The sequence below is a fragment of the Coccidioides immitis genome (genome assembly GCF_000149335.2).
Source record: "Coccidioides immitis RS genomic scaffold supercont3.6, whole genome shotgun sequence".
In the NCBI taxonomy this organism is placed as follows: domain Eukaryota; kingdom Fungi; phylum Ascomycota; class Eurotiomycetes; order Onygenales; family Onygenaceae; genus Coccidioides; species Coccidioides immitis.
This window is the reverse complement of record NW_004504312.1, coordinates 3,034,067-3,056,421: the sequence shown is the minus strand read 5'-3', so window position 1 is coordinate 3,056,421 and position 22,355 is coordinate 3,034,067. Positions and strand designations below refer to the sequence as shown.

The window sequence follows — 22,355 nt, the reverse complement described above, 5'->3', positions numbered from 1 at the left end:
ATTGAGCCGATTTAGGTTGGATGGTTGAGGCGTTGGTTGGGGAAGCTGGAGCTGGTGACGGCCGGTGCTGCAGGCTGATCCAGGCGTGTCAGCTACGGGCGCTACCCACTCTTCATGCGCCGCTAAAACAGCTTTCTCCGCAGCTGCCAAGCGCCTGGTCTCCGAGTCCGGAGCTTAGCCAGAAGGTTCTCAAAAGGTCGGGAGAGCACGATGTTTTGCCAACAAGACCGAAGACATATGGAAAAGGAAGACCAAAAAAAAAGAAAAAGGAGACTGAGACTGAAAGCACAAGAACAAGGCGGAGAAACAACAATTAAAAAGGGGGCCGGGCCTGAGAGATGAAAATGAGGGGGAAAAGCCGTGTCTGATGTGGGCTAACCCGTTTGGTCCGATGCGATGGGAGGGTGGTTTGGTGTGCGATCCATCGTCAACCTTCTTCCTGGGTATTCCCTCATCCCCCCTTCGCCTCCGATTAATCCTCGCGAATGGGCCTGTCGGAACGGCTGGGACTGTTCGGGTGTCGTCATCCTCTGGGAATCCCGACTCACTTCGCCCGGGTCGGCATGATGGGGTCCCCGAATCTTCCTTTCTTGCACGCACTCCGTATGTATTAATGGCCATCTTCACTATGGAGTGCGAAAGAAACGAATTCCATGAACCGATTCTCTGTGGTTTCGAACCCATCCACTTTCACCGAGGCGTGACACTCCTCGATCAGACCATCGCAGGGATATTTATTACCTAATTTGACTCTCGGTTAGTTACGAGTTGTTCTCGAACTTGGTCTACGCGTCCCGTGCCGCAACCACTGCCGTCCAGATCATGCCAGTTTGTGGGGGGGGAAGGGGTCGAAGGCGGTGAAACTTGTATCTCTACATACAAGGTACACCGATCTGCGTCAAAAACGTGCTTGTCACGTCCACCCCGGTCTGAGGTACCGTGGTAGTCACCGGGAACAAAGCCGAAGAAGCGTGGGGAAACTCTCCATGGGAATGCATGACACATAATTTTGAAGTACGTGGATTGCATTGGCTTTACGGGGTGTCTCTCTCTCTCTCTCTCTCTCTCTCGCTCCTTTCATGCATTGGCTTCGTAAATGGTATCTACATATATATGATGTATATACGTTTTGCGAGTACAGTAATCCCAGGCTGAAAAGAAATCAACTATTCCCGCGGATAGCAGCTTGGAAAGAGGTAGGCCGGACGGGTCCTAAAGACGACAAAATAGCTCACAGTCTAGCCTTTGGTGCTCCTCCATTCCATAATTTCGACGTAGCAAGACGGCGGGGCGGGGTCCTTGCGTACGGATGACTTGCAGCATCGGGAACTAAGTGGTCAATATCACCCGTATGAACCAACTCTGGACCAAGTTGGTCGAGGGACGTGATGCCGACAAGCCTCATGGCTCCCTCAAGCTCGTCTTTCATGACTAAATAGGTAATAAACACGTTAGCGGTGATTCTGTAGGACGAACGGGGAATGACTGACTGTCAAATAAATGTTCCACCCCCTCTTGTCCATAGTTCGCTGCAAAGAGCACACTTCTCCCCATGCCCACGGCCGTCGCTCCCAGGCAAAGGCATTTTAGAATGTCCGTGCCACGTCGAATGCCACTGTCCACGTAGATTTCCATCTTATCGAAGATCTCCGGGCAGCGCTTATGCAGCTCAAGGAGAGTAATGATGGGTGGAGGGCTGGTATCGAGGTTGCGGCCTCCATGATTACTCAATAAAATTCCATCCATGCCAGCGTCCATCGCTAGGATTGCATCGTCTGCGCTCATAACCCCTTTCAGGATCAATGGAAGGTGAGTATGCTTCCGCGCCCAGACAAGATCCGCCCAGGTAAGACCCGGATCGATGCTGTCTGCCATAACACGGCCGAGGCCCCCTCCCTTCTTGTCGTTCCTTGTTTTAGCGTCGACCATCGGGACGGTCAGGCTTTCATCCGCCTTGACCCTTTCATCAGCCTCACGCTTCCCCGGCCAAGCTGCATCGACGGTGATGAATATGGCCTTGATGCGTGGGTTGGCCGAGCATTCTCGAAGGAGCTCTTCAGACTTGGTACGGTCTCTGTTGACATATAGCTGGAAGAAGTAATCTACCCCCGGACCGGCGGCTGTGATATCCTTCATCGAGTAAGATGCATTGTTCGAGATCCCCTGTACCAGCCTCTTGTTCTCACACGCTCTGGCAATTGCAAGTTCACCGTCGGGATGCATGAGCTTCACCATAGCAGCGGGGCTGACAAAAAGAGGCATGTCTACGTTGCAACCAAGGATCCTGGTGCGGGTATCAACTTCGCGCACATTCCGCAGAACGCGTGGTCGCATGAAAATCCGGTCTAGGAATGATTTGTTGGCATCACGCGTGATTAAATCGTTCGAGGCACTAGAGTAGAAAGCCCAGGTCTTGCGAGAAGCAGTTTTCGATGCTACCATCTCAAAGTCATGGGCACTAATCAGGGTGGTAAGTGGAGGTTTCTCATGATCCAGTACCACCTTCGGCTCCGCCTCTGGAGGGGCCTTCAGCCATGCGCTATCGACCGTGCTCTGGTCGAGGACTCCTTTAAACTTGTCAGGAGTGAGATTGTCTCGAAGGATATTGGGTGCATGGACCTCTGAATACGCCTTTGTCGCATCTCGCCCAGCATATTTCAAGATGACTGTTATCAGAGGTAGACACGCGGTTAGCCACAGCTAGTCCATGGCCATAGGTAATGTACTGTAGAGAAAGTGATCAAAAGAAGAACCGGCCCACGAACTTGCGGAACCCCCAGGGTGCTTTGAAACAAACGAGGTAACATCCCACACCTCGTTATCTACCACGATCCAACAATCGGAGAACGAGCTATGAGCAGCAATCTCTTGAGAAGAGACTAATTGGACTTTTGCTACCGACATGGCTGAAAAGAAGGGGTATTTCTTGAATATTGTGAAGGCCAGGGGTAGGATATCTCGGCGCGTTAATATGAAGGGGCGAAGAGAGAGGGAGAGGAAAAGAAAAAAGTTTAAAATTCGATTTCTCCCAGAGATGTGGACAGGGACGAACGATGGATTCGGTGAGAACTAGCACTGCCAGTGGGGAATTTGACAGATTAATATTTAGTTTATTACCCCAGAAAACAACCACGGTGGATGGAAAGCGAAGCGCGGAATGCTTAAGTTCCCACCCATGCTCCTTTAGTAGCTCCCAGCACTCATCCAGGGGCTAACGGTGGCGGAAACAAAGCCGAACGGACCCGCTAAGAAAAGGGCCCAGGAAGCCGGGCAGCTATCCGAGGCTGGGCATTTTGGGAAAAGAGAAGAGGAAGACATTGCAATAAATAAGTGGTGCAACAGGTAACTATCGCGTGCCTAAATACATGTAATATTGATCCGAACCTGCGGTTTTACTGATAGCACAGCAACTATGGATACAATGAACCAACCAGTGTAAGTGGCCACAGCAAAACACCATTTGGCTCAGATTTCAGCAAGAATGTTGCAAGAGGAAAATCTGAGCCTGTATAAGTTAAGGGACGTGCAGTAGACTGGCCGTCTGCGGCATTGGGCTTCGGTCAATTATTTTCGTCTCTTTTTCCCCAATGGCCTTTCTCGTATCTTTGTTCACACATCCAGCTTACATCTGACAAAGTTTGGATTTACTAAACAACCAGAAATCTGAGAATGCAAGGATATATGTGTGGATAAAAGAAAGGGAGCACCTTGATTGCCATGCCCTGATGCTTGGCTGGTGTGGGTTTCAGCTAACTACTAATACATGTGCATCGTCAGCGTGTTCCAATTGATGAACTGTCACACCCGTCACAGTGGCACAGCATCGCAACTCACACCAGAGAGTTGGCAGCGTGGCTTCTGGTGGAAAGGTAGCTGTTGGTTGGTCAAGAGTGCGCTTCTTGTTGAGTTCGTAGTTAACCATGACTAAGCCATTTAACCCAATTGGCCAGCAACCGCCCAAAACTTGCCTCCATCAAGCACAATCGGCTGGTTAGTTGAAGAGGACAGGAGCTGATGATACGGCCTTCCATCCCAAAAAGCATCTGGCGCAACTTGTCGTCCGTGAAAAATAGCATTTCCCGTGGAGCTCTTGGAGGTATGGGCAGTCCTCTTACCCTTTTAGTGTAGTTTTGACTGATCGCGAATCGCGGGAGGGGGAGGGGGGAAAAATAAAGAAGCCCATAGAAATTTTGACTATCAGCATGATAGACATAAAGCGTGTGTAAATAAGCTGTATCCTTGTTCTCAAAAGTGGTCAAGCACTTTCACGAAGCGTGTCGAAATGGGGGAGTCTGCGAAACAATTGAGATATGTCGATGTAGGTTCGCAAAATTACTGCAATTATTTTTTTTTTTTTTTGGCGCCTTCCTCTTGCACCAGTGCTGACCTTTCCCTTCAGATCGGCGTTAATCTCGGGGACCCTGTGTTCAGGGGTGAATATCACGGCAAAAAAGTACACGATGATGACCTCCGGGATGTCATCGAACGGGCTGTCAATGTCGGCTGCCAGAAATTTATGGTGACGGGCTCTGATTTACAGGAGTCCAAACATGCCATTCAAGTAGCAAGAGACCACGGTATGAAAAAATATCTATGGTTTGATTTCTTGCTCCTCAGTAGGTAAATAGCTAACGTTGTGTTCAGCTGGTCTCTGCTTCGCCACCGTGGGTGTACATCCCTGTCAAGCAAAGCTGTTCGACTCGTATCCCCAAGGCCCTGCAGCTTATCTAGCGGAGGTTAAAGCTCTGGCACTCGAAGCCAAAGAGTCCGGCCATGCTGTTGCCTTCGGAGAAATTGGACTGGACTACGATCGTCTATTCTTGTCTCCCAAGGACCAGCAGTTAAAATATTTCGAAGCGCAGTTGGACGTAGCCGTTGGGGTCCAGCTGCCTTTATTTCTACACTCCCGTGCCGCCAGCGAAGACTTCGAACGCATCCTTTCATCGAGACTTCCTAAGTTGCCGAAGGGCGGGCTGGTACACAGCTTCACGGGAACGATGGAGGAGATGCAGCGACTGGTCGCATTGGGCCTAGATATTGGGGTCAATGGATGTAGCTTGAAAACCGAAGAAAACCTAGAGGTCGTCAAGGCTATGCCGCTCGACCGAATCCAAATTGAAACCGATGGCCCTTGGGTATGATTCCTGGATTCTTTTAGTTTGGTGATGGTGGCTAATCACCGGAGAGCAGTGCGAGATCCGACCCTCCCACGCATCATTCAAATACGTCGAAGATGCACCCACATTGCCAAAAGCCGTTAAAAAGGAGAGGTGGCAGAAGGGTTGTATGGTCAAGGGCAGAAATGAACCGGTGACGATATCCCGCGTTGCGCAAGTGATTGCTCGCGTCAAGGGAATTACAGTCGAGGAAGTTTGCGAAGCGTAAGCAACAACAGATGTGCTTGTGAAAGATCTTGGCTAACAGCTTAATTAATAGCGCATGGAACAATTCTATCAAGATGTTTGGCCTGGGTGAAGAAATCTCATCAAGCTGATGGTTGAATGATGGAGGCACTGATTGGATCAGTGGTGTTAGATCAATTGGTTTACCTGGCTCAAATTTCTATGTGTATACCCAATAGAGTATAAATTCGCCTGTGAAAATAGACGCCATAGACATTCATAAACTAGATGTGTCTGCCGGGTAAAGTGCCATACAAGGATATGATCAAGACCCGTGGTTAACATAAGGCTGACGATCGTCACGCGGCATTAAGATAATCCGGGGAAAGATTAACCTTAAATTGTTGAGCTAAGCCTAATACAGGCTAGCATACCATCGGGGCCGGATAATCCTTCTGCACCGGCCAAACCAACTTCCAACTGTCCTGCATCAGGGCAATGTACCCAAAGCAGAAAAAAAAAAAAGAATAACTACCTGATGCTGAGATAACAGAGCTGGCACTCATAATACTAGCTTACGTTATTGGACTCCTCGCTCTACTTCTCCTCCCAGATTGTCGAACTGTTCCTCTTTGCCTCTGTTTTGTCTGTGAGGTCTCGCTCTTCTTTCTTCACCATGGATCTGACTTGTGGGATCTTGTTTATCTTCTGCCATATTGGGGGTTAGTTGTGACTCTGTAGCTGTGAGATCACATCCTGAGCTTCCCTAGGAACCGGATCTTCTCAAGATATTCCTCCTCCCACCTGCCGGTCTCCTAGGGAATGTTTATCTAGCCCAGGAGTGACGTCCAGCTCCCACTTCCTTCCCCTTCTATCCTTTTCACCTTCGACCTTCCTGCATATTCCATTGTCATCATTTCACTACCCCTCTCGTCTACCTTCCTCGTTTCCTTTTTTTCCCCTTTTTCCTTCTTCCTTTCTCTTCCTCAAGCTCGACTCATATGCCATCGAGGAAAAGCAAGCTCTCTTTCTCCCTTGCACTGCAACTTTGAACTGTTCTTCTCGTGAGGTTTGAACCCACCACTTTTCTCTTTTTCCTACCCTTTGCCTAGATCATACTGCGACACATCATCCTCCTTCATATCTCGATATTGTCTGTTGAGGTACTCCAGCAGACCATATTCCCTTGCCTCGCCATCCTCTATCGCACGTCAGAATGTCGCAGTTCGCCGCGATGGATGACGGTCAGTTGAATCCGCCCGATTCTAAAATTCCCCAGTTGCTGTCTCCGAACCATGATGGTGCCGGACAGCTTGGTACGTTGATATCCTTTGGTACTGCCGCGCCTCTCTTTCCACCTGCAATTCCAAAGCCTGCATCCATACGTCTCGATGCCACCTTCGCTCGTGCCCCATTATTGCCGTGTTATGCCTTTGGACCTTTCTGACTGCAGCTCCAGCCAACAACAAAAAGGAGTACATTACCAGCGGATTTGAGAGCGGCACCAGTCGTCCTCCCACCCCTCATGGCCCAGGGCTTCCTGCCAATTTCGCTGAAGTTGTCAGTGGAATCTACCGGAGCAGTTTCCCGTTGCCTGATCACTTTGAGTCAATCAAGAAGCTGAATCTGAAAACAATCGTGTAAGTTTGCTCCACTGTTATCATGGGTTTGTCGCTAAGAGATGTCAGAACCCTTGTTGAAAACGAACACTCGCGACAATTCAAGAAGTTTATCAAGGATAACGGGATCACCTCTTATGTGATGCCTATTATTGCAAACAAGGACCCTAAGATTTTCACTTCTCAAAATACTGTACTTGAGGTGCTCAGAATCCTTTTCAACCCTGACAATCATCCTGTTCTTGTGCACTGCAATAAAGGAAAGGTATTGCTATCATTATTATTTTCGGATACCTGAATAGAAGGCGCTCTCTGACTTATCGCCTAGCATCGAACCGGCTGCATTATTGCATGCTTCAGAAGGGCCCAAGGGTGGTCGAACACGGCTGCTGTGGCTGAATACATTAAGTACTCGGCACCGAAAACTCGTGTTTTGGACCGCAAATTCATTGAAGCTTTTGACGCAAACAGGCTCTGTGAGCTGGTCGACCGCGTTGGAGCTCAGTATTGGGTTCCAAGCAATCTCTCAGAACGGAAAGATTTGCGAAGTACCCCAGGCTGCCATCTCAACGGCAATCCCAAAGAAGTCGGTGAATGCGACGGAGCTTCCGCCCTGGTTCTTCCTTCAGATCCGCAGCAGATTTATGGTCTAGCAACCTGTAAATTGCCATCATGAACATTTTCTTCTCTTTTCCGATACTTACATGAACGTGGTTAGTATCTCAATTTCAAAGTTTCTGATTATACCCACTAAGACGCGTGCAGATTTTCGAGAAAGGCGTTTAGATACTCCCGGCATTTGGTCAGCGGATAGACGGAAAGCGATAATGATGCTGATGCTAAAGAAGCAAACGGAGTTTGATTGGCGCAAACTATATCTCTGATTTCGAAATTGAGCCAGCTGCGTCCTGACGGGAGTCGCAAAGTCCATAATGTGATAATTCTACGCGACATAAACCGATTTCACAGTCTTCGGCCGCAACATCTGCACTTGCAAGCTTTAGTATTTGCTGGTTTTCTTTTCAAATGGATTCCGCTGATTAAGAATCTCAATCCGTGGAATTTGACTGTATGAATATGAGCTGTTTCCAATGTTTTCATGATGTCGCGACCCTCGCCTTTGCCTTTTTTTTTCCTTGACCAAGTTCGCCTACAAGTTCAGCCACTGGGTCCTTGGGTTTGTGCACGGGTGCTGTGATATTTCGCTTTAAAAAAAAAAAAAAAAAAAGGATAAAATCCGGACCCCTTTCCCGTCGGAATTTCAGGAAAAAGCAGCGCGAGCAAAGCAGGGTGGCGATAGGTATTCATTTACGTTCAGACGCCTGTATTAATAGAAAACAATTCTTTTTATGGACTCGTACTTTGCACTAAAATTTGAAGTCTGGTAGTTGATTGTGACTCTTTTCCTTTTTTTTTATGTAGGGAGGTTTGGTTAGTTAATCGCAAAGTCGCATAGGTCAGCTGGACGACAATGATTTATTATCGAACCTTGCACATCCTCCAAATTGCTCCACAAAATATCAGCATCAATGTTGTTCTGTTAGAAGAGCATTTCTTCATTACTACACACAGGAAAGTGGGTGATATTGCTGCTGAAGCTGTTGTTGAAGCTGATATCGTGGTCTGCATCTATTCTCATATGCCCATCGTCCTCATCATCTAAGATTGGGTCTGAATTTGCAAAAGAAGTAGGAAATTTGGGGGAAAGCGACGGCTGCGAGGAGTGATCGAGCATCTCGATCTCATATTCCAGGGTTTCATCGACAACGGCGCCGTCGAGCATAGGTGATGAGAATTGGGCAGGCGATTGCGTTGCTACTTCGAGAAGCCCGTCCAACGATTGGTTTCCGTCAGACGTATCGAGATGGTCAAAGAAAAGCTCTTCCTCATCTGTTCCTCCGTCATCGAAGAGACACTGTGCAAATACTTCGAAAGGCGTGTCCATGGTAGGTTTTGTTTCGGGCAAGGAGTCATAGTGAGTCCACCCCCTCGAAGGCGATATAGAACAAGGTATGCCAGTTTGCAACGGGCTGAGCTTGCTCATCAGATTCGAGCTGGATAGGCCATTTTGTGCGTTTGTCCAGAGAAGACATTTCAATATTGTCCTGGTATCGGGGGTAGGGTTGGTGGTCCCCGATACACTGGAATCCTGGAAGCAATATCTGTCGAAGTATGTCCTGGCAAGACTACCAAGCCTTGACTTGAGTTCCGGTGATTGGGTAGTCGACAACAGGGAATGTATCCCCTTTGCTATCACTGGGATCAAAGATATCCGTTGCGCAATAGCCTTTTGAAAGAGTTTAGTTATTAGCTAGATAAGTAGAAGATTTTAATAACTTACACGATTATATTCCAGGTTAAGTATACGAGACGCAAGATTGGAGAGAACATCGGGATTCTCATTTGTATTTCCGCCCTCGACGTCGGGCTCGAGTCGAAAAGGCTGATGGCATAGGAAGTTGCGGAGTCCTAAATCTAGCAAGGAAGCGTAGCACCGGACCGTTTTGACTGGAAACCCGGTCTCAGATGTTTCTAAATGAGCCACCGTGCCATAGCCATCTGAGCTATAACTTGAGATCGACCTTTGGCTCGAATAGGTAGGATCATTTTCGAGCGAGATCCAGTCTTCATCCGGATTTGACAACGATTCTTCCGCGTTATCACCCAGGGAATAATGAAAGAGCAGTCCGCTGCGAGTACACACATCGGCGGGGATAGCAGCCGGGTACCGTCTAAGGTCATAGCAATTTTGCGCAAACCCCAAAGAGTCCGACTCTGTTAGCATAAACTCGAAGCTTGCCTCAATATGGCGAACGGTAACCACCGGGATACCGAAAGGGGGCTGAACATGAGAATCAAGGCATGAGACAAGACTGTGCAGGTGTTGCTGCCTTGGCATTTCTAGCTGGGCCGAGTAGTTAAAGTTCCGTTTGAGAGGAAGCAAGACGTGTACCTGGCCAGCTTTTATTTCGTCAATGACGACTTGATAGTTTTGCGGAGCCACAGACAGGCATAGATCAGACCATAGCTAGCCAGGGTCAGCTGGGGAGCCATATAGAAAGGACGAGTTATACTTGCATTTGCCATGGCAATCATATCTCCCAGGGTATCCAATATGCGCATGATCAACCTGTCCTCGTGGGAAGAATTATATATCCGAATGCTAATCTTGAACAATAATGTCGGGCCCAAGCAAACCCATGCATTTTCAAAGGTAGCTCTCAATCTCTCGGGGCATGAAGCAAAGGCGCTTGACAGAGCGGCTTGAAGAGAGCCCGACACCTTTAGCTGCACATGACCATTGTCATATATTTGGGGAATTGGCTGAAGTTGGATGCTATGCGAAGCCATCTCTCGAATCACTGGGTATGGCTACCTGAGGGGAGAATTAGAGTAGAACGACAAGCCTAGCTAAGCAAATAGCCTTAGGAGATGGACGAATCTGCTCGACATCTGGCCGGACGGCGGAGGCGCGGCGAAACTCCCTAACGTGGAAGGGCCGCCGGATTTCCTTTTTGGGAGAAATGTACACATCTCGTTGTGCGTATCTTTTCGCTCATGTGTGTGTGTGTCTAAGACTACGCTTTAAAAGTGCACAGCTGTGTGGATCAGCTCAAATTCACATGTCCCTTTCTTCTGCTGCGAGCGTTGCGGATGGCACAACTGCCATTCATCTGCGCCGTTCAATTCCTGAGATTAAAGAAACAGGGGGCCGTGCCGCAAATAATCACGTGATGCTGCTGAAAACGGGCCAAGCCAACAGGGGGCTGAGACGATGCGGTCAAAAGATTATTGTCTTGGAGCGACGGAGTTCGACGGATTTCTCTCAGCGCAAGCATGATCGATTCGCGTAGCTATGCCCAAAGCCACCGACAGACTCGATGTCCGCGAGACTGAGGCAAATGGGCATGACCCCGAGGAAGCTCGCTCTCTCCTTTCTCACTCTGTCGATGACGATGATCTAGTTGACCACCCCGAGCCTTCACAGTCCACGCGGCCCCCCGCTCCGAAACGACAATCCTCTCTTGCTCTCCCTACTCTCAACAATGGACAGCCTCGCGCACCTCGAACCCCGAACCGCGTTCGTTTCGACTTAGGTGATGGCACAGAAGAGGAACCCGGGCGGGATTCCACCTCGGCCGCGCCCGACCGATCATGGCTAAACGAGGCAGATTACTTGGATAGTGAAGCTCACCGCTCGAGGAGCAGCACAGGACAAGTCGCTCCGCTCCTTACGGATATAGAAGCTCCTATCGTTACTCTTGCGACCTCGAACAGCGACTTTTTCCCCGAAGAATACCTGGAGAGTGCAAGACCAAAAAGTGGCCTCAGAAACGCATTCATGAACATGGCCAACAGCATCATAGGTGCTGGAATTATTGGGCAGCCGTATGCCTTCCGTCAAGCTGGAATGGTGATGGGCGTTATTCTCCTGGTCGGCCTTACCTGTGCCGTCGACTGGACTATTCGTTTGATAGTTGTCAATTCAAAGCTCAGCGGAGCTGACTCTTTTCAAGCTACTGTGGAGTTCTGCTTTGGGAGGACTGGGTTGATAGCAATATCCATAGCACAATGGGCATTCGCGTTTGGAGGGATGATTGCGTTCTGTATCATCGTTGGCGACACAATTCCCCATGTCTTAGCGGCTCTTTTTCCTTCACTGAAGGATCTTCCATTTCTATGGCTCCTAACAGACCGGCGTGCTGTCATCGTGCTTTTTGTTCTTGGAATATCGTATCCTTTATCGTTATATCGGGATATCGCAAAGGTATGCATGCACCACATCCCTTGTTGCCGATAATACGTTAATCCGTGTAGCTCGCAAAAGCATCGACGTTTGCCTTAATAAGCATGCTTGTTATTGTTATTGCAGTGATTACCCAGGGCGTGGGAGTACAGTCCGATCTCAGGGGTGACATCAAGGGATCGATCTTCGTCAATTCGGGCTTTTTTCAAGCTGTTGGAGTCATATCTTTCGGTAAGCTGGAGCTTTTCGCTCGGGTTATCTCACTCACACTAACGTATCATTTCTAGCTTTTGTCTGCCGTATGTGCAAGCGAATTCCACTGGCTGTTGGTTTATACTCACCGAATTCTAGATCACAACAGCCTGTTGATATACGGCTCCCTGAAGAAGCCTACTCTCGATCGTTTTGCTCTCGTTACTCACTACTCGACTGGAATCTCAATGGTAATGTGTTTGATAATGGCCTTTGCAGGTTATCTTACGTTCGGATCCAAAACCAAAGGCAATGTATTAAATAATTTCCCTGCCGACAATGTTTTGGTGAATATTGCAAGACTGTGAGTGACTCCGTGAAAATGGCCTCAGGCACTTCCAGTCGTTGCTGATACTTTATATCATAGCTGCTTCGGCCTTAATATGCTGGCCACACTTCCGCTCGAAGCATTTGTCTGCCGATCTGTTATGACCACTTTCTATTTCCCCGACGAACCCTACAACGCGGGTCGCCATCTTATTTTCACCACTTCACTGGTTGTTACATCCGTTGTAATGGCGTTAATGACTTGCGATCTCGGCTCCGTCCTGGAGCTCATTGGAGCAACGAGCGCTTGCGTATTGGCGTATATTCTCCCTCCGCTTTGTTACATTAAACTCAGTTCACAAGGCTGGAAATCGAAGATTCCAGCGGTACTCTGCATCATATTCGGCGTTTGTGTTTTATGTATGAGCGTTTTGCAGGCATTGGTCAAAATCATAAGGCGTAAGTACTGCCGCTAACTCCCTCAATTGCATATTGTGGTAGCCCCTTTCATATTCTCATACATTGGCTGATACATTTTCGGTGTTGATAGACGAAGGCGGCCCGATGACCTGTTGAAGACGAGAAACCGATATATTCCTTTACATTTTATTTCTTCTACCTGTTTTACTAGAGATATAGATGTAATTATCCGTTGAATGTTATATCCTATGGCGGATACCTTACAGGGGGGGCTATCCACAAAGCCTAAGGCGTTTTTCGCTTTTGATTTGGATTTCTCCTTCGTCCTGATACCCTATATCCCGCCGCAGCTTGAGTCGTTGAAATATGGCATACCATATTGTTCTTTTTCCTATTCTTTTCCTATTGCTCCTTCTACAGAGCGTATCAATCTTGCCTTGTGATGGCTCTGCCATTGCAAATAAAGCCAAATATATTCCTGAGGGCAGGCTAGCGCAATCACGGTGCGTTTTGCCACCACCATCATCGATCGGGATCTACCTGTGTGTGCTTTAAGGGTTCACTGGTTACGTTCCTCAGATTCAGACAGTCATATATCCTTGCACATATATTAGAATCAAATCCGTAATGAAATGATCAATTCGGATGAGTTCCAATACCTTGAGGAGTACAATGCTTCTTTACCGCTTCCTTGCGGCGAGCCACATCTCAAATAGCAGCAACTCAAAGGGAGCTTGAGTTTGGCAATGGCTTTGTTTGGTGCTTCACGCCTTTTTAGAACCTCCATGTCCAAGAACTGTGAATATTGTCAGAGAGGGTAGCGTGACCAATTCAGACGGAAAGGCATGACTTTTCGATTCACATATTTAATTACATGATGATTGGTTGCTTTAGATACGGCGGAGTCCGTTTACATTCACTGCCCTGCCTGTCGAGCACTATATCAATTCTCTTCTCTTCCTGTCTGTGCTCTTCCTTTCCTTCTTCCTCACCATCACTCTTGACACTCTTTTTCTTCAAAGATTCTCTCTGGAGCAACCTCTGCTACTTTCTGTCAGCTTCCTCACTTTCTGAGCTGCCCTGCTGGGCCAGCATTCTTCTTACCCCCTACCATATCTTGGTAAGTACAATTCCACAAAAATCATAATATCTAGAGGCATATGGGCAATATATAAAACTCTTCAACATCCCTCTGCACTGGCTACCGGTCAGACAGGCCACAGTGGTGTTGTTGTGTTTGTCTGTTGCCTAGGGAGCTCCCCCTCTAGAGATAAACATCCCCTCCCTATCTTCCGCTCTGCAGATTGCCAATATCATTGCCGGCCATCAGCCTCTCTACATCCGTCAAATTAGGAATTTATCCTTCATTTTCTCTGTCCATTCCTTATTCTTCATACCTGTTACCATTGTCACATTCTTTTTTCTCCCTGGCTTCTGGGGTTTCCGTCCATACCTTTCACTCTTGCATTCGTCTCATTACAGAGGCTTCCGTCTGTACTTTTCACTGTGCACCCTTCAGCTCATTAACAAAGGTTTCTGTCTGTTTTTCTCACTCTGCTCCACTCCAGGGTTTCCGTCTATACTTTTCACACTCTCTTCCACTAGTCTTATTGCAGAGGCTTCCGTCTTTACTCTTCACTTCCGACCATCCGCTCACTCCCCCAAGTTTCCGTCTGTACTATTCCTCACTTTGCAACCTTTAACTCACTTGCAGCAGCTTCCGTCTGTATTCCTTGTCACTTTCTTCCATCTTTCGTCTCAGAGTTCTTGGCCTCAAAGTATCTCAGAGGCTTTACAGCTCACATAGTCTGGTGAAACCCAGGTAAGACATCTCAATCGTTTGTTGGGGGCAGTTTTCAAGCTGTTGGCAAAGAACCCCCTAATTTTGCCCAGATGTGTTGGTATTTCGCTAAAAAGTAGCTGACAGACAGTGAGAGGACTGCTTTATCTCAGAAAGAAACTCATCATCGCTTCAAATGGCCGAAGAAATTGGCGAAGAGCGTATTGCTCGTCTTCAAACCCTCCAAATGGTATATTTTCTTTTCTGCTAGAGCATATTTATCTATCATTTACTTAGCTGTGGCAATTTTAGGAGGACCTCGGCATTGCGAGACGTGATTACCTTTCGACACGAGACGAAGGCCCAAAGCAAGTGCTGTCCTTGAGTCGTTTGGAGGCTTCTAGAGCCTCAAACCAAGAGGGAACGGAGTGTCACCGTCTAGCTGAAGAGAATAAGGATAAATTGGATGCGTGGAAGAGTAAGTTACCTCGTGTTCCTGGTCCTACAAGACTTTTTATTAATATCCGACCTAGATGCCTGGAAAACTCTTGGTCAAGCTGAAGGTGATGATCTCGCTCCTATGATGGAGGGACAATGGCATAGGTACAACCTAATGCAAACAATCAAATCAAACGGTGGTCAGAAGTACGAGGCCGAAACTGATACGTCGGTTCATCCGCGTGGCCGACGTGCTCTCGGAGCCCCTGGGGGCACTGGTCGAGGTGGTGGTGTTATTGGAGCTCGTGGACGTCACCAGTCAATTTCCCAAAGATCGTATGTTATTCCGTCATTCCGGTTTTCCCTATTATGGTTCTAATGCCGGTTCACCAAAGGAGTGCTACTGTAAAGGAACGTGGCAAGGAAAGGTCCAGGGGACATGATTTTACATCTGGTCGTCCGTTAGACCCTTCAAGGGATATTAACAATCCGCAGTCACCTCAAAGACGGGGAGGAAAAGGCCGTGGCAATGCACGCTTACGACCAGCCACTATGAGACCTCGCGTTCCGGTTTCGGCACATCCGTGAGTACAATGTATTTCCTTTTTGTGTCCCAGCCCTACTAACACCCGATGGAGAAATGAAAATCATGGACCCATGCTGGCAGATACGGCTTCTTTCATGGCAGCTGTTTCGGTGCTACGAACTGCTCATGTTTCTTCAAGGCCAACCGCAGTCTCTGAGAAGGGACATAATACTCCCATTAACGATAGCAGTAGGCGTGAACCAACTCATTCCGAGGCTGGCAATATCGAGCCTTGCAGGAACGCAGAGTCTGCCGAAATCGCTAAGAGTGTGGGCAAAATTGTGCAAATTGAAAAAGCGAAAATTACTCAAGAAAAGGACGTACAGAGGCTTCATGAAACGATCGCTGAGCTTTCTAATGCTGAACCAACACCGGAGCGGCCAGTTTGGGATATTATAGAAGTATTTGGGAGTCCTTCCTCTACGAAAGAGACCCAGACTGACTCCATGAAAAAAAAGGTCGACCAGGGATTTAGCAGCACCCTTCCTCAACCTGTGGCTCGCATGCGTCGCCAGAAGCAAGTTTTGGACGACGGTCACATTGATAGAGACAATACATCGATGCCTTCGGTAAATTTCAACTCTCCGACCATTATGAATGATGGATCCAAAGCCCCCACTGGTGCTCAGTCTTCGACTGCGGTTAAGCCCTGCAAGGATACAGGCATGGAACAGGAGCGTAATGCCTCCGAAAATGTTTCATTGATAACAGAGGAGAAACAAACACACTACATTGAAGACGATGACGCAGAGAGAGAGGTTGAAGAGCTTCGACAGACACTTTCAGCAGGCTATCTTCTTCCGTCTATTCGAAAGCTCTTGACTGACCGTAAGAAGGAGCTAGAAGACACTTTATATTTTAAAGAAACCTGCCCTTTGCCGGCATCAATGAGCACTCAGCCGTCCGGAGATGAAACTAAACAACTAGACTTGGCTGCAGTTTCAGCAGCTCCTTCAACAAATGGAAGTACCTTTGTGCAATCAAAAGTGCTTCGTGAGTCACAAAGTGAAGTTGCGGCGTCGAGAAAAATACCTATGAAAGGTGGTCAATCTAGAGTGAAACCGGCGGATGGTAATATCCAATCCCATGATACGACTCAAGCTTCCAACCAATTGACTTTGGTTAACGATGAAGGTAACATTATTGGCAATCACCTACTTCCAGGCCGAGGCAACGAGCCCGAGCCCGAGCTCCCCGTGGAGGTTCTTAGTAAGATGCGCGAAGGCAAATTTCAATCGAGGAAAGGTAAAGATGCGCGATCACACGCCCGTGATGTATCTACGGGTTCAAACGCGTCAAATATCCAACGCAAGACCATCCACACACGCGATAATGGAAACACCTCTACCTCTGGGAAATCATCCTCGCAACCTCTATACGGGGCTCAGTTGAAAATACGAGAGACAGCATATCTTCCCCAAACAGCAGCTGCCATGCAATATGCTGGACAACTATCCCAGAACGCCGCCGCTCTAGCTAACCAAAACGCACAACTTCAAGCTTCATCCCACATAACTGGACAAAAGACTAACAGTGTGGTTACCGAAACGGAGACATCCCCTATTAGAGGACGCGAGGGGTATCGTAATCGTGGTCATACGCGAACTGATTCTCTTGGAAGCAGAGTTGGAAGAAGCCACCCGTCAGAAGCAGTCCGTATCTCCAGTCGTGCCACTTCACCTCCCTGTAGCCTAAGAGGAGATGCATTCAAAAGCCCACAGCATGCATCACTTTTATCGGGCTCGAAAGTCAATGACGAGAATCACGTGCCAAAGAATCTAGCTAAGAAGTCCACACAAGGTCTTGAGGCATCCAGATGGGCTCCAAAAGCTCCAGGAAAGCAAGGAATATCTGATGAGGGCGCTCAACCGGGACTTGAGGCATCTATGTGGGCTCCTCGGCGTGATGAGAAATCAGACAGCCGCGGAGAAGGCTTGATGGCATCTCGCTGGGCTCCGCAAGGTTAAGAAATGTGCCAACCAAATATCTTTTGTTCCCGCCAGTTTGCCGGAAGGAATTTACGAACGGCATTTATTTATCATGGCTTTATTTCAATGATATTGCCAATATCGTTCTTTCTTCGAGATATCGCAACAGTTGGCCCCTATCGCCCTCCAAGTTGCCTTGCTCCTTACAATGAGTTTAATGTGCTAGTCCGTGGGATACGCAGTTTATTTCCATTTCCTTTCAGCTGGGTATATATGGCCCTGTCAAGTATGCCGAAATGGATTCGCCGACCCCTATGCCCCGTTTATCGGACCCCCGGCCCTGGAATCAAAAAGGCACATGAGGGTTCTTTAGGGACAATATAGCAATATTATCTTCCCCTGACAAACGACTTGACCCGAACACGGCTTCCCCGTTACTATGCTCCATTTCTCTCCCCTTGGTGTTCTCCTGGATTAACCTTACTGCATTCTTGTTCTCGGTTCTTTGCGCAATTTTTCATGCCCAATTCCCCCAGGTTTATTCCCCCCCACGGCAACACCCACACCCACCTAAGCATTGAATGTATTTCATGACAAGCACGAAATGAGCTTCTGCCTTACCCTAAGACTTCCATGTCCCCATTTGCAAAAGCCAAATCCAAATTGCTCTTCACGGTTCCCCAATTATCCCGATAGATTTGATTCCCAATTTTAGGCGTTACCCCTTTGACCAGCCCCTTGCATTTGAGTGTACTCTCTAGATTGACAACTGAATTGCCCCTAATACCCCCTTCTCCCCTGTGCCCCAAGTTGAATGATGCTTAGATAGTTTAGTCGTCACCAATGAAAAAGTTTTGCCTTCAGGCAATTGCGACGCGACATAGACAGATAATCCACCAAGGATGTAAATCACCATTGCTGGAGTACACCGAGTCGTACGGCACCGAGACATCCAACGGTTTGTTGGCTCGAAAATCCGGAATGTTCACTGCCATTCCATATGCAATACATTTCCCACTTCAATATTGATAAATAGATTTGTCATGTCCGCTTGCATCCGGCCACTGGTTAACGCCGTCCAACCGGTCCCTCTAGTAGAAAAATGCAAGTACAGCTGCATCTTTAAAAACATGACCAAGCAAAACCATCCATCAGACATCAAGCCCGGCTTTAATCCATGATAAGGGCAGAAAAGTTTCTCCAAAAACAAAAAGAAAAAAATCCGGTCTAGAAGGAGCAATGTTATAGTAAAATGTATTCCCATGGTATTCCTAGTCCTTGTCCCTACTACTGATTATTCTCAGCGGCAGCAGAGCCAGTAGTGTTGTCGTTGGCTTTGGGCTTCTTCGCGGTTTCGTTATCGTTGGAGATAGATTCGCGGTTCGTTATATCTGACAGAAGTGGTCTCTTCCCGTTTAGGTTCTGAGCTGTCGGTAGAGGTTGGTTAGAGTTGCCATGAGGAAAATTGCTTGCACTACTATTGTTGGCTGCAGCCGTCATGCTTCTTCGTGTTGGCGGCCGATATGACGAAGTCATTGGTGCGCGAGCGGGGCTTACGAAATTTCCCGCCCCTGGCCTCTTGGTCACGTCCACGATGGTGCGAGGAGGGATGGGGGTTGATGACTGGCTTGCAGGGGGAATGTTCATGCCTGCTTTGTGTGGTGTTTGGCTAGACAATTGAGGTGGCACATTCTGAAACGTCTTTCGGGACACAGGTGCTGATTTCCCGTGGTCAATAGTAAGAGTTTTCCGAATGGATGGACTTGCAAATTTAGGGTCGAATGCGGGCGCTGGTTTTCCTGGTTCAGTGACACTCGCGGCACGAGCCGAATACCAGACACCGGGCTCGACACTGGGGCTATCCTGTCCAATCTGTGAGCCGAAAGGCGACGGAGGTTTCAACGGTGAATGGTTTCTTTTACTCTCTATGTTTGTTTCGCCTTTCGTCTTCAACTGATCGCACGGCAGAGGTGGAGGTAAGTTACGGCTCGAATGTGTAGATTTCCCCACAAGGAATTTCGAATCATGTGCCGGTTGTTGTGGTCGCGTGGGAGGCTGAGGTTTAGGTGTTGTGTATTGGTTTGTCTGAGGAACGTTTTGTCGAGTTATACAATCTGTGGGGGCTGGAAGGGCGGTATCGGACTGAACTATACTCTGTGGTGGTTTAGACGGTGTAATCATATAATTCGAGGCCGCATAGTTTCCAGTACTCCTTTGAACGTTTGGCCCAGCTGGGGGATGATTGTTTCTGTGGTTTTGGATTTGTGGGGGTGGCTCATCATCCAAGATAACTTCATCTGGATGACTGAGATGACGCTCTCCAAAATCTGCCTCGTCGAATGCATCGCCTGGGTCACAGTCAGCAAGGCCCCAACAATCCCTTCCACCAGGGACTTACTGCCGAAATCATTTTCAAGATCCATAGAAAGGGGATCATCTAATAATTTTGTGGGGATGTCGGGTATTCTCGAACTAACATTGCGGGCCTCTGCATGAGGCTCGCTTCTGACAGCAACTGGAGCAATAACCGGCTCTTTCTTTAGAGGCGCAAAATCCCTATGGCGATGTAGAGCGTCAACGTCCCATTTGGTCTGCGAACGATATTAGTAACAAACACCACGAAAGCTGCAAATTAACAAAATTTACCGGAACCGCCTTGACCTTGGTCACTTTCGATAAGTAATCTTTATCATAAATGCAGTTACCAAGGACGTTACCAAATGTCCTCAGGGCACGTTTCAAAGCATCTGTTGTGCCTTCTTTCTTGGCCTTTTCAAATGCTGCAGCTTTTCCTGTGCAGTTTTCGATGTGTCCATATCCGATATCCTACGATCACCAATCAGCCCAGTTGTCATCGCTGACGGGGAAAAGAGAAGACTCACCTCATGGTATGTCCCATTTCTCAACGTCACCCTTACAATTACTGACAGCCCAAGCGAAACTTTGCTAGAGTTGGGATGCTCATCAAGCTGAAGTGTTCTCACACCAATCAGCAATCTATTCAAAAGATTGTAAGCCATCCCTAGGTCTCAAGGTAGCATCCACTCACAAAGTCAATCTGAATATTTTGAATCGCACTTGACCATCCATTAAAGCCAAAAACCTCGTTGGCAAGATTTATGCATTTATCAGCCGACAAATAATGTACTCGTTTTCCCCCAGGGCCTGCCCGCGAAGATATGTATTCCGGACCTAAGCGTTTGTCTAGTCGACTTTGTAATGTTGCAATCTCCTGCGCCGTATACTCGTTTTTGTGCTGCTGAGGTATTTCAAAGGGGTTTGCGGCGTTCACGTTTGCTGGATAGGATCTATGTTGGTCCCCGGGCCTGTGTCCCGTTGCCTTAGTTGCGGAATTCATCTTTGCTGACAGACGGGGGTTACTCACGCTGGCATCGTGGAAGGACTTCGTAGGGCATCCGCATTCAAAGAAAAAGTTCAGTACTTCATAGGAATAATAGTAACTATCAGTAGTTGCTTGAGAGGGAACTGAACATTGACTCCGAAATGTCGAAGTTGGGTTGGCGCTTTGATATCTCCGCTTTAGGCAATCGGACGCGCCGCACGCGTTTGAATTCGGTGTCTGGCACCAGGTCACGTGGTTAAAAAAAAAGCTTACATAATAATTACGTATTTCGGGCTAACTAACGTAATTCCCAAGCGAGCCGATCACCCAAGCGAGCCGATCACCCAAGCGAACCGATCACCAAAACCACCGTATCCCAACTAGTTAGTTTTGAATTCAAATTATCTCAATGCAACGACGCTCAATTAAATTCAATTAAATTACACTTGGTTGAGGACATCTTAATCTTGTATGCCCAAGAGTGCCACAATTGCTACAGCATTGTGGAGCTCATCAGCATGGAGCAGGCTCAGATGGTGGGGGATTGCAGGATTGAATAACTGCTGGTTCAACAGGTGCTGCAGGCTCTGCAGGTGCTGTAGATGGACCTAGAAGACTTTCAACCTCTTCTCTAGTTAAACCTCCTACTTCTTGTTGAATTTGGCGCCTAGATCTCTTGCATTTTTGCTTCTCTATCTCATTCACGTTGAATATATCCTGGTATTGCTTCTTCATAATTGTGGCACTGACCATTCTGTATTTGCAGGCCTTGATAATTTGGTCAAAACCTTCCACAAAGCCTTGAGGCTGACCCTTCACTAAGCCCTTGATCTTATTCACCTGTCAGTGTAATTGCCGAGGATTACTAGGTGTTTGAAGCACCCAGGATGTGGTTGAATTGCTAGGGCTGCATGGGGGAGTAGGGGTCTGTAGTTGAATATCCAGCTGCTGGAGGACATAGTCAGGTCAAAAGGGCACTATTCCAGCTGTCTTGAAGCCATTTTGAATAGTCTGAGGTTTGAAGGCTGCAGTGCATGCTGTAGGGTAAGCATCTAGGAAATCTGTCTTCCAAATGGCATTAAATCCAAGCCACATTTGCTGCTGAACTAGGTCTCCATATGCTTGCTTTAAAACTGAGAAAATGCTCACATCTAGTGGCTGCAGAAGGTGGGAGGAATGAGGTGGCATGCAAAGACATATTATAGCATTATCCTTGCAAATTTGATTAAATTCCAGGGTAAGATGACTGCTGTGCCTGTCCAGGATAAGAAGGATAGAACTGCCAACTCTGCATAGATTTGCCACAGGAATAAAGACCTGTTGAAGCCATTTAAGGCCTATTTCATCAGTAGTCCAGCCATTTGAACTAGCATCTAGCCTCCAGCCTTCTGGAAGGTCTTCAAACCACCCTTCCAACAAGCCCTGACCTTTGAGAATGATGTAGGGGGGTAGGGCCCATCCTGAAGCATTCACTGCTTCAATCACAGTCACTCACTCATAATTGCCAGGCTGTAGGAGCTTTGCTCTGCCATAGTACTCACTACTAGTAATAACCTTAGTAGTGGTGCAGAGTCTCATAGCAAAGCCAGTCTCATCAAAGTTGTATATATTCTCTGGCAGAATCCCATGCTCA

General features: G+C 47.7%; 8 protein-coding genes across 9 annotated transcripts; 5 read left to right on the top strand and 3 right to left on the bottom strand.

Annotated features, from left to right (window-relative positions):
• Window positions 1-262: 262 nt before the first annotated feature.
• On the top strand, window positions 263-1,166 carry CIMG_13771 (uncharacterized protein). Its single transcript, XM_004446389.1, has one exon. The coding sequence runs from the start codon at window positions 368-370 to the stop codon at window positions 743-745; it is 378 nt and encodes a 125-aa protein (XP_004446446.1). The 5' UTR covers window positions 263-367; the 3' UTR covers window positions 746-1,166.
• On the bottom strand, window positions 1,027-2,955 carry CIMG_04139 (cytochrome b2). The gene is made up of 3 exons (XM_001244697.2): window positions 2,766-2,955; window positions 1,491-2,666; window positions 1,027-1,431 (listed from the first exon to the last, which is right to left on the bottom strand). Exons 1-3 carry the CDS (start codon window positions 2,902-2,904, stop codon window positions 1,232-1,234), a joined length of 1,515 nt encoding a protein of 504 aa, XP_001244698.1. The 5' UTR covers window positions 2,905-2,955; the 3' UTR covers window positions 1,027-1,231.
• A 1,040-nt stretch (window positions 2,956-3,995) lies between these two features.
• Window positions 3,996-5,610, top strand: CIMG_04138 (TatD family hydrolase). Its single transcript, XM_001244696.2, has 6 exons — window positions 3,996-4,096; window positions 4,155-4,318; window positions 4,400-4,577; window positions 4,645-5,135; window positions 5,191-5,381; window positions 5,437-5,610. Exons 1-6 carry the CDS (start codon window positions 4,015-4,017, stop codon window positions 5,492-5,494), a joined length of 1,164 nt encoding a protein of 387 aa, XP_001244697.2. The 5' UTR covers window positions 3,996-4,014; the 3' UTR covers window positions 5,495-5,610.
• A 547-nt stretch (window positions 5,611-6,157) lies between these two features.
• CIMG_04137 (tyrosine phosphatase) lies at window positions 6,158-8,172 on the top strand. The gene is made up of 5 exons (XM_001244695.2): window positions 6,158-6,658; window positions 6,802-6,982; window positions 7,031-7,226; window positions 7,290-7,674; window positions 7,727-8,172. The coding sequence occupies exons 1-4, from the start codon at window positions 6,559-6,561 to the stop codon at window positions 7,635-7,637; spliced, it is 825 nt and encodes a 274-aa protein (XP_001244696.2). The 5' UTR covers window positions 6,158-6,558; the 3' UTR covers window positions 7,638-7,674; window positions 7,727-8,172.
• Window positions 8,173-8,368: 196 nt separating this feature from the next.
• CIMG_04136 (uncharacterized protein) lies at window positions 8,369-10,312 on the bottom strand (the record flags this gene model as incomplete). The annotated part of the gene is made up of 3 exons (XM_001244694.2): window positions 8,369-9,248; window positions 9,303-9,989; window positions 10,160-10,312. The coding sequence occupies 3 exons, from the start codon at window positions 10,310-10,312 to the stop codon at window positions 8,502-8,504; spliced, it is 1,587 nt and encodes a 528-aa protein (XP_001244695.2). The 3' UTR covers window positions 8,369-8,501.
• Window positions 10,313-10,777: 465 nt separating this feature from the next.
• On the top strand, window positions 10,778-13,275 carry CIMG_04135. 2 transcript variants are annotated; one of them, XM_004446387.1, is made up of 6 exons: window positions 10,778-11,729; window positions 11,780-11,939; window positions 11,996-12,007; window positions 12,060-12,264; window positions 12,328-12,686; window positions 12,778-13,275. In XM_004446387.1, the coding sequence occupies exons 1-6, from the start codon at window positions 10,818-10,820 to the stop codon at window positions 12,801-12,803; spliced, it is 1,674 nt and encodes a 557-aa protein (XP_004446444.1). In that variant the 5' UTR covers window positions 10,778-10,817; the 3' UTR covers window positions 12,804-13,275. The 2 variants fall into 2 exon arrangements, with proteins under 2 accessions (XP_004446444.1, XP_004446445.1); XM_004446388.1 differs by having other exon boundaries at window positions 12,328-13,275.
• A 1,144-nt stretch (window positions 13,276-14,419) lies between these two features.
• Window positions 14,420-18,243, top strand: CIMG_04134 (uncharacterized protein). Its single transcript, XM_001244692.2, has 6 exons — window positions 14,420-14,469; window positions 14,601-14,677; window positions 14,740-14,905; window positions 14,961-15,201; window positions 15,261-15,449; window positions 15,504-18,243. Exons 2-6 carry the CDS (start codon window positions 14,624-14,626, stop codon window positions 17,416-17,418), a joined length of 2,565 nt encoding a protein of 854 aa, XP_001244693.1. The 5' UTR covers window positions 14,420-14,469; window positions 14,601-14,623; the 3' UTR covers window positions 17,419-18,243.
• Window positions 18,244-18,298: 55 nt separating this feature from the next.
• CIMG_04132 (recombination protein rad52) lies at window positions 18,299-22,254 on the bottom strand (the record flags this gene model as incomplete). The annotated part of the gene is made up of 10 exons (XM_001244690.2): window positions 18,299-19,727; window positions 19,778-19,970; window positions 20,026-20,205; window positions 20,262-20,348; window positions 20,429-20,840; window positions 20,996-21,020; window positions 21,167-21,215; window positions 21,371-21,562; window positions 21,701-22,059; window positions 22,218-22,254. The coding sequence occupies 10 exons, from the start codon at window positions 22,252-22,254 to the stop codon at window positions 18,667-18,669; spliced, it is 2,595 nt and encodes an 864-aa protein (XP_001244691.2). The 3' UTR covers window positions 18,299-18,666.
• Between the last annotated feature and the right edge of the window lie 101 nt (window positions 22,255-22,355).